General features: G+C 38.2%; 5 protein-coding genes across 5 annotated transcripts; 3 read left to right on the top strand and 2 right to left on the bottom strand.

Moving 5' to 3' along the window:
* Positions 1 to 358: 358 nt before the first annotated feature.
* PMZ80_005692 (uncharacterized protein) lies at positions 359 to 1,634 on the top strand (the record flags this gene model as incomplete). The annotated part of the gene is made up of 3 exons (XM_064874109.1): positions 359 to 385; positions 716 to 791; positions 841 to 1,634. 3 exons carry the CDS (start codon positions 359 to 361, stop codon positions 1,632 to 1,634), a joined length of 897 nt encoding a protein of 298 aa, XP_064729831.1.
* Positions 1,635 to 1,929: 295 nt separating this feature from the next.
* PMZ80_005691 (uncharacterized protein) lies at positions 1,930 to 2,955 on the bottom strand (the record flags this gene model as incomplete). Its single annotated transcript, XM_064874108.1, has 1 exon — positions 1,930 to 2,955. One exon carries the CDS (start codon positions 2,953 to 2,955, stop codon positions 1,930 to 1,932), a length of 1,026 nt encoding a protein of 341 aa, XP_064729830.1.
* Positions 2,956 to 4,027: 1,072 nt separating this feature from the next.
* On the top strand, positions 4,028 to 5,137 carry PMZ80_005690 (uncharacterized protein; the record flags this gene model as incomplete). Its single annotated transcript, XM_064874107.1, has 3 exons — positions 4,028 to 4,063; positions 4,111 to 4,166; positions 4,231 to 5,137. The coding sequence occupies 3 exons, from the start codon at positions 4,028 to 4,030 to the stop codon at positions 5,135 to 5,137; spliced, it is 999 nt and encodes a 332-aa protein (XP_064729829.1).
* Positions 5,138 to 5,429: 292 nt separating this feature from the next.
* Positions 5,430 to 6,450, bottom strand: PMZ80_005689 (uncharacterized protein; the record flags this gene model as incomplete). The annotated part of the gene is made up of 2 exons (XM_064874106.1): positions 5,430 to 6,182; positions 6,235 to 6,450. The coding sequence occupies 2 exons, from the start codon at positions 6,448 to 6,450 to the stop codon at positions 5,430 to 5,432; spliced, it is 969 nt and encodes a 322-aa protein (XP_064729828.1).
* A 6,445-nt stretch (positions 6,451 to 12,895) lies between these two features.
* Positions 12,896 to 13,496, top strand: PMZ80_005688 (uncharacterized protein; the record flags this gene model as incomplete). Its single annotated transcript, XM_064874105.1, has 2 exons — positions 12,896 to 13,039; positions 13,089 to 13,496. The coding sequence occupies 2 exons, from the start codon at positions 12,896 to 12,898 to the stop codon at positions 13,494 to 13,496; spliced, it is 552 nt and encodes a 183-aa protein (XP_064729827.1).
* Positions 13,497 to 14,149: the final 653 nt, after the last annotated feature.

The following is a 14,149-nucleotide window of genomic DNA, read 5'->3' as shown; positions in this document are numbered from 1 at the left end:
TTACCCGAATCCCCAGCACATCGTGTCTTGAAGCATTTCAGTCTTGTAAATCGTGTCTGACCGGCCCTCGTTCGTGCGTTCTCCCGTTGCAGTCCATACACAAGGCGGATTATGCTGTACGATCCACCGTAGAGGTAGAAGCTGGTATGGAGTACTGAGTGTGCACGTGATGAGCGTCATGGTAGCCGGATTCCATTAATTTGTGAGACTTGCACGTTAGCAAATACGTAACTTACCATCACACAAACACAACCTTCAGGACGTCAAAAGCAGATAGCTCAGTCCTCTGAGTATTGTACAAACTTACGGTCTACCCGTCGCCAGAAGGACGCACCATCTGGAGCACCAATTACCCAACATGGATCGGCCTCTACCTGACCGAGAGGTATGTCAACAGATACGCGTCCATCGCCGAGCACTAATTGTTCCAGAGTCGACGAGGACCACCTCCAAGACGCAGTCGGCCACCAACATATCCACGAGATGGTATCACAAAGGCACGACTGCCCGTACTATGCTCCGCGAAAACCTGCTAACAATATCAGGTCCGATAATATTTCCTCCTCCCTTGCATACCAAGCGGCCATGCCTCGCATCCTCCTCAGTGCTCCTCCGCAGTCAGAACTCTCATCGATGGCTTTGCGACTGGAGACACTCGATCGAGCTGCGCCAGCCTTCCTCCATAACCGACAACTAACTTTCCTCGCTACTGCAGAACAGAAGAGATGAGCGACAAGATCTCGACAACGACTGGGTACACGATCGATATGACGACGAGCCAGAACCCCATTGTATGACTATGACCTCCTATCCAAACCACAGACCTAACACGAATCGCAGCTAGAGATGGCTATTCATCTAGACCTCGAGGACGACGTGATGATTATGGTCACCGAAGATCGCCAGACCGAGAAGGAGGACGGGATCGAGATCGAGTGCCGCCCCCAGCTAAGATCAGGGTCGACAATCTGCACTATGATTTGACAGAAGAAGACCTCTACGATTTGTTTACACGAATTGCGCCAGTCAAAGAAGTGAAGTTGCAGTACGATAGAGCCGGAAGATCTGATGGAACAGCTTTTGTGACTTACGATCATATCGCCGATGCACGAACCGCGGTCAAGGAGTTCGACGGAGCCAACGCGAAAGGACAGCCTATTCGATTGACCATATTACCTCTACCTCCGAAACCCTCACGACAGTACAATCCCTTTGACCGAGTTGAGAACCCCAGAAGTCTGTTTGATCGTATAGAAACGCCAAGTGGACGTGGTCGGAGAAGAAGTGAGAGCCCTATGGAAGACATTGATCGAGACTACTCGAGGAATAGCTCAAGAAGAGCACCGAGGGGTGCGCCCAGAGGAGATCGAAGGAGTGATACTACCAAGCCGCCGCCTGAAAACATTGATCGCTATATTCCTGGGCAGAGTGGGCGTGGTGCTAGAAGAGGAGGAGGGGAGCGACGAGAGAGGCCGCCTAGAGATGGGGCACGAGCCGGAGCGCGACCGAGGAAGACGGCCGAGGAGCTAGACGCCGAGATGGATGACTACTGGGGAGGGAACAACGCTGAGCCAAATCACACAGCGCAGAAGCCAACTGCTGCAGCTGACGACGATATCGACATGATTGAGTAGAATTTTCCAGGTCACAAGATCGCTCGCCAGCTGTTACGAAACAGCAACGTTGATCTCCAGCTATGTGTATGGGAGCGAAGAATGAAGGATATATTGGCAAGATATGAGGGTTGATACACAATGCGCGCCTCTACACGTCGCAAGCCTTGGAGCACCTCAGTCCTCATCTTCCGTCAGAACTGCAACTCCGCAGTAGACAGTTCACAACCCAAATTAGCTAGACGCTGGTCCTCACAGATAAGGCAAGCAGAATGCATACAACGTCCTCGAAAAGTCCCTCCATCTCGATCCTTGCCTACTGGTGTGAAGAAATGAATGCTGCAACTGCCTCCATGCCCTTATCAGCCTGTGCCCCTTTCGTATCCTTCGGATACATGCAATACCCATGCGGTGCGCCAGGACAAATCAATACCTCCGTCTCAGCGCCAGCCATCTGATACTTCGCGCTCATAAGCACAGTATCATCCAGAAGCACGTCCGACGTCCCACACGTAAACAAAGCCGGAGGAAGCCTACCACGCAATGCCTCAAGGTTCGCATACAGTGGACTAACACTCGGATGTTTCTTCTCCTGAAGACTCATGCCGGGCAAGAAAACCTCAGCATAATGTTCCATCAGATCCCTATCAAGTACCAACACCTCCGACGGATTGAAATTGTACATACTCGGAAGGAACGTGAAGTCAAACGCCCCGAAATGAGAAATAAGGCCCTTGAATCCGAACTCGCTGTACTTGGTCTCCTTGTGCTGCAGCAAATGCAGCATGACGAGCATACTCAGATGGCCACCTGCGCTCTCCCCACCGACGTACTTCAGCGGCGCACCGAATTTGCTCTGCGCGTTGTCGACAAGCCACTCGGCTGCATCATAGCAGTCGTTCGGACCAGCCGGGAACGGATCCTCTGGTGCAAGTCGGTAACCCACACTGAACATGAGTACGCCGTTTGTGTTCGCGATGTCCTGCAATACCACATCCTGACTTTGCTCGGATTGAAGCACCCAGCCGCCACCGTGGATGTGCATGTACACGCCGCTCACGGGCTTGTCGTTGGTGGGCTTGAGGATCCGGCAAGGGATCTCTCTGCCGCTGTCGCGTGACGGGATACTGGTTTGCTCGGCTGAGTCGAGGAGCGTAGCTGCTGGGAGGGGTGTTTCTCCTTTAGCTCGCATCTCGCGATACTTGGCGGCGCCGACTTCATACCATTTTGGGGCGCCGCGCATGATGTCCATTAGCCGGTTGTTGAAGGCGTGGGTGTCCTCGCTGATTGAGGCTGGGTCGAAGACCTTTGGGTCGATTTGGATGGGGTTGCGGGAGGCCATGCTTGTGAGGTGGCTGTTCTCAGGTCTGCCGTTCTGGTGTTATGGTACGGAATGCACGCAAGTTAGTAGTAAGTTGTTTGACCATATTGATTATGCGATAGTCGTTTCCGGATCTCACCTCTATCCGACGTCGTTGGCGATTTGGAGAATCCCGCTCTGAAGGTTATCAATGTTCCGGCGTTCTCCTCACGTAGCTCCAATACTTGTGGTAATTGAAGCTCCTACGATACTACCTTGCTAACTTTCATAATCATTGAAGAAGCCCCGGACGACGTTTCATTAATGGATAGACGCTTTCGTGTCGACAACCCATCGATCGTGGACCGGCGAGCCGGTTTATGAAATAGATGGCAAAGTCCTTGGCGTGGCAAGTAAGCCGAGTTTGCCATCTATTTCATAAACCGGCTCGCCGGTCAGCGGCTGTTGCGCGCTAAAGCTTATCTGGGTGGGAAATGCTCGAGGATTCCAACTGGAACTCTTGCCTTTCGTCCATGATCAATGGCTAGTCTGACGCGACCCTCGAAGGGCGCTGTCAGCTAGCACAGACGATCGAGTGCAAGTGGACCGGATCTCTATATGTAGGAGGGACATCAGAGTTCCGGGGCGCTTCGGCATAATACAGGAGTGTCTAACCTGAGATCGGTTAGACGCTAGCCACTTGCGGAATAGTTCAGTGTTCGGAGAGTAAAGACTTTACGACCCCAGGGAATACTTGGTCGCACCCTGGTTCTTTGGTGAGTACAAACTCTAATTTGTATGACAGCTCTGGCGAGAAATAAAGTTTGTACTCCGTACTCACCAAAGAACCAGGGTGCGACCAAGTAACACGATTGCTGTGTGCGCGAGCATGCAACTACCGGTGTGGTGCTTTGATTGGTTGTCATGTCGTTTCTGAAACCAACAGGTGCCCGCCCCGCAGGTCATCGCGCAGATACCCGCCGGGGATGCAGGAAGTGCTCCCCGGACCGACGCTGGTTCCCCTTCCTCGTGTGGACCGGAGCGCTAACTAGTTATATAGCCCACTGGATCCTGTACAAAGGTCAGTGTCTTAGAGCTTCACAGCTATTGAATCATGGCTGAAGATAGAGAATACGCCATCGCTCCAGCAGTGAGTAACAAGAGAAACCAGAAATCTGAGATACTGATACGAGCTAGGCTCTAATAGATCTCTCCCGAGACGAGGATGCGGACTCGGCCTACGGAGGGGACATGTACGTATCCCTGGCTCGTGGCTGAAACACACGCCTGAGGAGACTGGTGCTGACGTTCACGTAGTCAAAGCGAAACAGCGTCTCTAACGTCTTCTATTACCAACTACAGGTTCGAAAATGGAAGACGTTATCATGCCTACAGGGAAGGGGAATATTGGGCACCAAACGACGAGACTCAAAACGACCAACTCGATATCGCAAACCACATTTTCCTGTTACTTTTCGACGGTAAACTTTTCCAAGCGCCCATAGGCTCTAGTTCACAAGAAGTGCTTGACGTTGGCACTGGTACTGGTGTTTGGGCCATCGACTTTGCCGACCAGTTTCCCTCCGCCAATGTGATTGGCACTGATCTGTCTCCGATTCAACCGTTGTGGGTCCCCCCCAACTGCCAATTCGAGGTCCATGACTGCACGCAGGAATGGGGTTTTAGAGAAAACCGGTTTGACTTCATCCACGTCCGCGCCCTTTACGGCTCCATCGCTGACTGGCCCGCCTTCTACGACCAGGTTTACGCGCATCTAAAGCCAGGGGGTTGGTACGAGCAGGTCGAGTACAGTGTCGACTGGAAGACAGACGACGACTCAATTCCCCCAGGCCACATTTTCCACGACGCGTCTGCAAACTATATCGAGGCTGGCGAGAAGATGGGGAAGACTTTCCGTATTCTCGACCTCCAGAAGGACCACATCATTCGAGCCGGTCTCGTCAACGTGGCCGAAAAGCGATACAAAATGCCGCTCGGGCCGTGGGCAAAGGACAAAAGGTTGAAGGAGATTGGCCGCTGGCATCTCCTAGAAGCTTATCAAGGAATCGAAGGTTGGACAATGGCGCTGTTTACAAGGGTTCTAGGGTGGTCCTTTGAAGAAGTGCAGGTATTTCTCGCTAGGGTGAGGCAGGGCTTCAAGGATCGGAAAGTTCACGCCTATACGAGGGTGTCGGTCGTATATGGGCAGAAGCCGGTGCAATGAGTAGTCCATCATGAGTACGTGCAGCAGAGGCCTGGCGCGGGAGTACAAAAGCCATAGCGCACGGTAGACGTTAGCAACATAGTAGGCAACATAGGATTGAAAGTCTGTTGGGCGTTGCTAGAGAGAATATCCGCATTCAAGAGGATGATACCAGATCGTCAAGGCAGTGTGAACGGACTCTTGTCGTTCCTCCGTTATGTTCTTTTGGAATCGGGGTGAATTGGGTTGATTACAAATTGTTGTACGCCTGCGGAACACAAATTTGAAGATTCGCTCCCCATTATTTGAAGGATCATTGCACGATGACCCGCAATCCCATCGATCCCTTCTTCGGCTGTGGGTTGAAAAAGTCGTGCGCTACATCAATATCTTCTCTCGTCGTCTGGTACAAAGCCATATTGAACCGCCGAAACATTGCTGCTAAAGTGAGATAGATCTCTGCCTGCGCCAGGTGCTGGCCCAGACAACCTCTGGTTCCCTTGCTAAAGTTCACCAAATACTTCCCCAGTCGATTCCGCTCACTAAGGTCTAGCCAGCGCTCTGGTCTGAAAGTCCTCGGTTCAGGGAAAAACTTGGGATTTTCGTGCATGAAGATTGATGTCATGCCCACAGGTGTTCCAGCGGGAATGACGTTGTCGTGGTAGATGAGCGGTGCGTCAGGAGACACTCGCTGGAGGCGGTGGGTGACGCCGTAGGATATTCGGTAGCCCTCGTACACTACTGCTGAGAGATATGGGAGCTGTTCAAGCTTCTGCAAGGGAGGCAAGCTCTCGTTGGGCATGGCTACTTCGAGTTCTGCTTTGAGTTTTGAGAGTATCTCTGGGTTGGCAAGGACGTGGTAGGCTGTGGTATTAAGGTAGTGAGTCGTCGTAACCTGACCGGCTGCCACGATGGATTGTCCTTCGTCCACCAAGTGAGGCAGCTTCTTCTCCTCTGGTGGTAGCTCGCTGGTCTGCACAAGTTCCTGAAAAACGGTTTGATGACCCGAAGTCCAGCTGTCCATATTCTTCTCTTCCATGACTTTTGAAACTTGCTTGGCTAAGTCCTGTTGCGTGGCCATTAGTCGTTGTGAGGCTGTTGACGGAACTTACACATACCATCTGAAAGCTAATCAGGCGCATTATGTGCGGGTTGAGCCGTGCCACCAACCACAGTGGCATCAACCTCATCACAGGCAGCAACCAGGGGAATTGCTTATTGATATGACTCTGTTCGGAGACTGAATCGATGGCCTCGGGCCAGATGGGTGCAAAATCTGGTTCGTCAAGACAATTGTAGGACTTTGCGAAAGCGTAATCCGTGATAACGTCCATGGTTAGAGCGGCAAAAGCATGACGCAGATTGATTGGTTCTTTGGTTTGCTGAAAGCCTCGCAGCCGTGTACAGAGCTTTTCTACGACCGACTTAATCATGGGCTCGAGTTTTGTAACCGATCTCTTAGAGAAAAAAGGGTTCAAAGGTGCCCGCCGCAGGCGATGCTGGTCATGTGGCACGGTCCCAAAATGGGACGAAGAATTCCCAAACATCGCCGCGGACCAGGCCCATTTATCTCGTCGTTTTGTTGGACCAGTATAAATCTCGTCGTAGTACTCTGGGTCATCAATGTGCAGCTCATATGGGTTGATCCGGACTATGGGCCCTGGTCGAAATCAGAAACAGAATCTGAATTTGAGCTAAGTCTGATTTGGTGCATACCGTATGTTCTATGCATCTCCCGAATCTTCCAAGTATATCTTCCGCGTTGGACCACATCGTAGTAGAACTCGTACCAAAGCGTCAACGCAGCAAGCCGAGGACCGGGGAACTTCGCGAGAGGGCTCAAATATAAGCGATAGCCAGCCAAGGTCACAATATAGACGAACACAAGGACAAAGCCCACCTGCGCGTTCGACAGCAAGATCGAATCCATCCAGAGAGATTGAGCCATGAGGTCTCAAATGTGGAGGGTGGAGAGGCAACATTACTACCCAAACTTAATGTTGCGGGGATGGGCCAAGAGTACGGCAACCCGTTAATACCAGATTCGGACATTGACCGTAACCGACACTAACTTTTTACTCCTCTAAGCTATAACCTCTTACCGATAGCGACTATAACGTAATAACTCTATTTTCTATACTTATATATACGTAATTTAAGTCGCTTATTTTAATATACTAATTATTATTATAAACGAATAAAAATTAAGGTTAATAATATAATTCGTAAAAAGTATTAGCTAAAGATTAATAGTTAATCTAAGGCTTAGCTACTAAGTATATCTTTATCTTTATTTAAATATATATAGGTTATAATTCTATAATTTAGTATATAATATAATTTAAATAGTTTAAATAATTTAATAAAATATTATTAAACTAATACTTCTTTTTATTTTTTTTTATTTTTTACTTTACTTTTTTATATTTAAATCCTATACCTATTCTTTTATTATTTAGCTTACTTACTTATTTATTTACTTTATATACGCCTATTCTATATATTTCTAAAATATTATATTATTCTAGAGTTAGTATAGATAGAGGCCTTCGCTATAATACGTATAGTATAATTAGTTAAAACTCTTTTTATCTTATAGCTTAATACTTTAATATTAAGATATTATAACTTTATATCTTTACTAATTAATAACGACTTATCGAATTAAAACGGTAATTACTTTACTAAAATTAGTATATTAAGATTACTATATATAAAGTTACGCGAAAAGATTACCTAAAAAACTTATTATAATATAAGAGCGTAAAGTCTATTTATAAAATAGATTTATACGCTTATTAGAAAAGGAATATTATAGAAAGGCCTTTTAGAAGTATATAGAATATCTTTATTATATACTTACTTAGAACCGTTTTTTCCCGTTTATTAAGTATTATTTTCTTATATATTTACCTTAAAACCCTTTTTTAGCTTTTCTAATTAAAAAGATTAAGAAAAAGAGAAACCTCTTTTTATCTTAATAAGAATTCTTTTTAGAGAAATTTAAAATTACTAGCTTTAGAATTTAAACTTAATCTAAAATTATAAATCTTAGAATCTTAATAACTACGAGATTTAAATTAAGTTTAATTTAAAGTTAAATAAAAAAAGTAAAAGTACTTTAAACTCTTTCTTATTTAGTAAATGTTAAATAAAGAGAAGTATATATTCTAAACTTAAGATAAATTTTAAGTTAATAAAACGAGAATTAAATAAAGTATATTATAAAAACAATTAAAAAAAAGAATAAAGTAAAAGTATTTAAATTATATTTTATATTAAGCTAGCTAAATTATTTTAATGATAACCTTAGGTATATATATATAATATTTATAGTTTTTTAGTATATTAGAATATATCTTAAACTAAGAATCTCTTAAAGTTTTTTATTATTTCTAGTCTTACTATTAATTATATTAATAGTTATAACTTCTTTTTATTATTTTTCTTTAACTTTAAGATTGTATACTATAGTTACTTTATACTTTATATATAATATATCTATTTATTAATATTAAATTTACTTTATAATTTAAGTGTAATATAAATTATTAAGCTTTATTAAATAATAATAAAAGAGTAAAAATAGTAAAAAGCTACTTATTAAAGAATATATTATACTTAAAGATAATAATAAAGGCTTTTAGTTATTATTATAATTATATAAAAGAAGTTTAAGTACTTACTTTAATAAAACTTAGCTTTATAGTAACTAGCAAAGCTAATAAAGTTACTATAACTATAAAATTAATAGTTTTTATATAGTCTTAAACTAGTATAAATAAGTAATTTTATAAATACTCTTTTACTTAAGATTATTATATAACTAATTTACTAAAGCTAAGCTATTAAATCTAAAACTAAAGATCTTTTCTTTAAGGATATTATAAATAATAAGGCCTTTTTTATATAACTTTATCTTTTCTAAATAGTTTCTAAAGCTTAAAATAATATTTTATTACTAGTTAAGACTATATTTAGCTTATATAGCCTTAAAAAGCTTAAAAAGTAACTTTAATATAATATATTTCTTATTTTTTACTTTAATATAAAAATAAAACTAGTAAGTTTTCTAATATATTTTAGTTAAGTTACCTTAGTTAATAAACTTATAAAAGTTAAGTTTAAAGTATATAACGTTTAGTATTTATAAAGTAATTAGTATTTTATTAAATTAAATAAAGTAAGTACTTATCTTAATAAGACTTTTAAATAATATTTTATTAGTATTAAAGCGAATTTTCTTTTTTATAATACTAAGCTTATACTATATTAAGAATAACTTAATATAATTAAATAAAAAGAGAATAAAAATTACTAAAAAATAATACTATAGTTAGTTTATATATCGTAATAGCTATTATTATTAGTTAAAATACTAAAGTAAATAGTATTAATAAAGAATATTTTATATTAGTAGTAAAGTACTACTAAAATATATCTTAAAGACTATATATTAAATAAAATAGAATTACTAATTTATTATAAATAGTATAATAAGCTAGCTTTTTATAATACTGAGCTTAGTTAATACTAAGTAAGGCTATTATAAGTTAAGTAAAGAAAAACGAATAAAGAAAAGATAAAAAAAAATAAAAGAAAAGAAAGGTATTTAAATTTTAGAAATTCTAATTATTTATATTCTAGTACTATTTTATTTTTTATACTTCTTTAATAAGAATTCTTATTTAATTATTTAATTTAGTAAAATAAGATTAAATAATTAGTAATTATAATTTCGCTTAATATCTTTATATTACATTTTATTATTTACTTAATTATTATTACTAAACTTATATTTTAACTTATTAATTATACTTTCTTAGTTACTATCAACTTAATTAATTATAAAAATACCTTATATATATTATTATAATAAATAAATAGTATTATGATCTTTTTTTAGTATTTATACGATTTCAAGAGTATAACTAATTATAACTTTAATTTTTATAACTTAATAAAGAATATAATACTACTAAGAGATACTAAACTTATTATCATTATCTTTAAGTAGTTTAGTAAATTCGTTTATTTAAATTAAGTTATATTTACTTATAATATAAAGTACTATCTTATACTATTATAAAATACTTATTTTTAAACTACTATCAATATCTTAATAATAGTTAACTAATAGCCTTATAATATAGCTAAAACTTATTAAATTATAATAACTTATTATTTTACTAATTTAGTATATTTTACTTTAGTAAGAACCTAAAGTATTACCTCTTTTTTAAAGAACTATTTAATTTCTTTATATGTAACTTCTTCGGCTTATTATATATATAATTTAGTTAATTAAAATTATTATATTATTTTTTAATATTATAAGTATTATAATTATATGTTTAATATATAATCTTCTCTAAAATAACAAAGAAAAAGATAAAAAGTAATATAATCTTATTACTAATATAATTACTATAGTACTTATATAATTTTATTTAATTAAAGAAATTTAATTATCTTTAAATATATTACGTAATTATATATCTCTAAAGCGCTTTAATTCTTTAATTAAATACTAAAGTTTTAATAATTTAGAACTTTCTTAGTAATAGGTTATAAATATTAATTTAAAGATTTAAATAGTTATTTATTTAGTATTTAAATAGTATATACTAAAGATTAGCTATTATTAAAATCTTTTTATCTTAATTTAATTATATATATTATAAGTATTAATTATACTTTTAAATTATATAAAGATAGTTCTTATAGATAATAAGCTATTACTTATAGCTTATTTTAATATAAAAATATATAATATATTAAAAATAAGTATTAATAGTATTATAAATACTAATTTTATATTATATAATAAGTTTATTATAGTTATTAATATACTAAAGAAAATTTAAATTAAGAAAGATAGTTTTAAAACCGTATTTTATATATTATTAAAAAGTATATAACTTACTTATCTTTATCTAAATCTTATAAAGTATAATACTAACGTACTACTTTTATATTATATAGCTCTCTTTATAAAGACCTATATATATAGTTTTATAACTATATTATTCTATACTCTTATTAATAATTATATCTCTTATAAATAAGTAGTATTCTTTATAACTTATCTCTTAATCTTAAAGGCTGTAATTTTAATAGTATAGATCTATAACTAGTTAATATTACTAAATTACTTAAATTTCAAAAGAGATACTCTACTACTTAAGTACTATTTAAATTATAGTATTACTACTAGTACTTTTTTAAGTATAAAAATAGTTTAAGATTTAAGTATTAAGAACTTAACTTACTATTATTAAATTTTTATATTAAAACCTAAAATCTACTTTTATATATATAATTTATTAGTATATAATATATATATTATAAATTATTTCTCTATTATTAAGTAGTTAGTATATCTTAGATAGTATTTTATTATTATTTATAAAAATCCGTATATACTTTATAACTCTTTTATTAAATTAGTTTAATATACTATTTATCTTAAATTTTAATAATAACGAATAATTAGAACGATAATAATAGGTATTTTAAGTATAGCGAAGACGATAGTAAAGTCGGATTTAAAGTATAATTAATATTAGTTAAGTAGTCAAGTTATTAAAATATTAAGAAAAGAGGCGTAGTATCAGTCACGGTCAATATCCGAAATTAGTACTAACGGGTTACGCTACAAGAGTCACTTTATGGACTGGTACGCTAATGCAAGTACATCGATTCTCGTATCTTCTCATATTTCGACTTATGCTGTCTCGTATCCTGTTGTTGTGCCCTCGTTTTTCTACCAGATGTCATATGGATCATCAATTTTCGTTTCGACTCATCTCGTCTTATCTCGTCGGCAACTTCCCTTCGGAATCTTCTGGTACACATCGGCAACGACAGTTTCTTAGCTTACCACTGTTAAACCCACGGGGATTTTGTCTCAGCTAAAGAGGTGGTGGGCTGTTGTTCAACACCCCGCAACGCTCACTATTGTTGCAAAACAGATAAGTGAGAGGTTTTCGTTAAATACACAATTTACTTCCATCTCAAGAACATCTGATAATACCCTCGATCTACTAGAGGCTGCGTCAGAGCCAACATGTGCCATGCATCTCCTCATACAATAGAGAATGCTACAAAATAGAAAGGAGACATTGCTCAGCTTGCCCTAGCATCTGAGAATAGATTGAGCTACCATCTTCTACAGCGACTTGCATGGAGCCCGTCTCACGTCTCCTCGAGCGGTACTCATCTACAACAAGCGCCTCGCTGCGCCGCGAACCTCCCTCAGAGTCGTACTTCACTATGGTAGGAAACCTGGACTACAACGCGCGATGATCTGATATACCGAGTTGGGTATTTCTCTGCTAGACAAGTATTGCATTCCCAAGGAGTATCCCCATCTTAGCTCATGTCTCATCGTTCCATGGTCGCGACCTGTTCCGCACCTGTTACTTTCACTCGTGCTAGCGTGAGAACTTGACATTTTGAAGTGATAGACTACCAGGCAGCACAGGCAAAACACGTCGAGTTAACAAGTTGCATCACCCACTGTAACATGTTCTTCAGTTAGCACTCTTGTCTTTTCCAGTCTACTTGAAGTCGAAGTTTGGATGCTACTAGCTTGACTGAATCACTACCACGATCAATTCTCACATCATCCTCTTCGTTGCAGCACAGTCTGTGCCCGAGTCTTTCCTTCCTGTCTACCGTTCGCCACAGCAAACCATACTCGAGCCACTAATAAGGTTACACGACCACGTCTCGAGTCTCTTCTGTACACAAAAAGCGTCGTTACTCTTGACCAAAATGGGCATTCGCGATGCGTCAGGCAAAGAGAGGGCTGTGCTCATCACCAATACGGTCATCCGCTTGGCACAATGCATTGTTGCAGCAGCTGGCCTAGCAATCTATGCTACGCAACGACAGTTTTGGGGCGACCTTGCTGTGCTCGTATGTTTCCAGCGTCTCGAGCTGAACATCTGCTGACGTCTCCTCCTAGTACTACTTACTGGCACTAGCCTCCGTCGCTGTCACGACTGCCGCACTGGATGGTCACATTCCACTGTTCTTCTCGTACAGACCGGTCGCTCTCAGTGCACCGTGGGATTTACTGCTGCTTTTCCTATATGGTGGAGCTTTTGGCTGGGTGAAGGTCGACTTCTCAGAGGAGAACCAGAAGAATATCAGCAACTACCTCGAAATGCTCAAAGCGGACGAGAGATACCACGACGTTGCGCAGGCGGCCTACAATATTTTCGTTGAGCACTGGAATACAATGTCACACTCTACCTATATCAACCTTGTACAACTCATTCTGTTCTTGATCAGTGGGACTATGGGCGTTGTGGTGTTCTCTACAGGTTGGAGGAACATTGTTGGAGGGCGCACCAGGAAGTGTTGTGCTTGAGCTGCTTTCTGGCAGGCAAGAACAACACACCATTGAAGAAATCGTTAACCTAATCTAAAGTTAAAGCTAAATCTTAATATAAACTCTTATTTATCTTATTATAATAATAGTTTTTCTATTGTTTTACTCGTTACTATTAAGTTAATTTATCTTCTTATATCTTCTTATCTTTTAGTATTTAAAGGTAGTATAAGCCGTTATTTATTATAGAGTATAGGCTTTTTATCTTCTTTTTTATAAGTAAATATAGGAGTATAAGGTTTAGTTTTAGATTTAGATAATTATATTCTTATTCTTTATTATAATAGTAGTAGCTTTAATACTTTTTTATCTTTACTTTAACTCGTATATACTTTATCTAACTATATTAAAAGACTATCTTTTATCTAATAACCTAAAGGTAATATAGCTTAGCTAGATCTCTTAATTTATTATTAAGATTAATTAAGGAATATTTTTAATATAGATTTAGATTAACTAGTATTATAGTATTTTTTTCTTATTTAGCTATTTAGATAATAAATAATCTTCTTCGTTACTTTATATTATTTTTTATTTTTTATCTTTTTAATATTATCTCTTATTATTTAATAGTATTATATTATAGTACTAAAGTCTAATAGAATTCTCTTTATTAAACCTAGTATTTACAT

The sequence above is a fragment of the Knufia obscura genome, assembly GCF_036327395.1.
Source record: "Knufia obscura strain CCFEE 5817 isolate CBS 148926 chromosome Unknown scaffold_6, whole genome shotgun sequence".
In the NCBI taxonomy this organism is placed as follows: domain Eukaryota; kingdom Fungi; phylum Ascomycota; class Eurotiomycetes; order Chaetothyriales; family Trichomeriaceae; genus Knufia; species Knufia obscura.
Note: the sequence above shows the minus strand (reverse complement) of the source record. Positions and strands in the feature narration are given on the sequence as shown.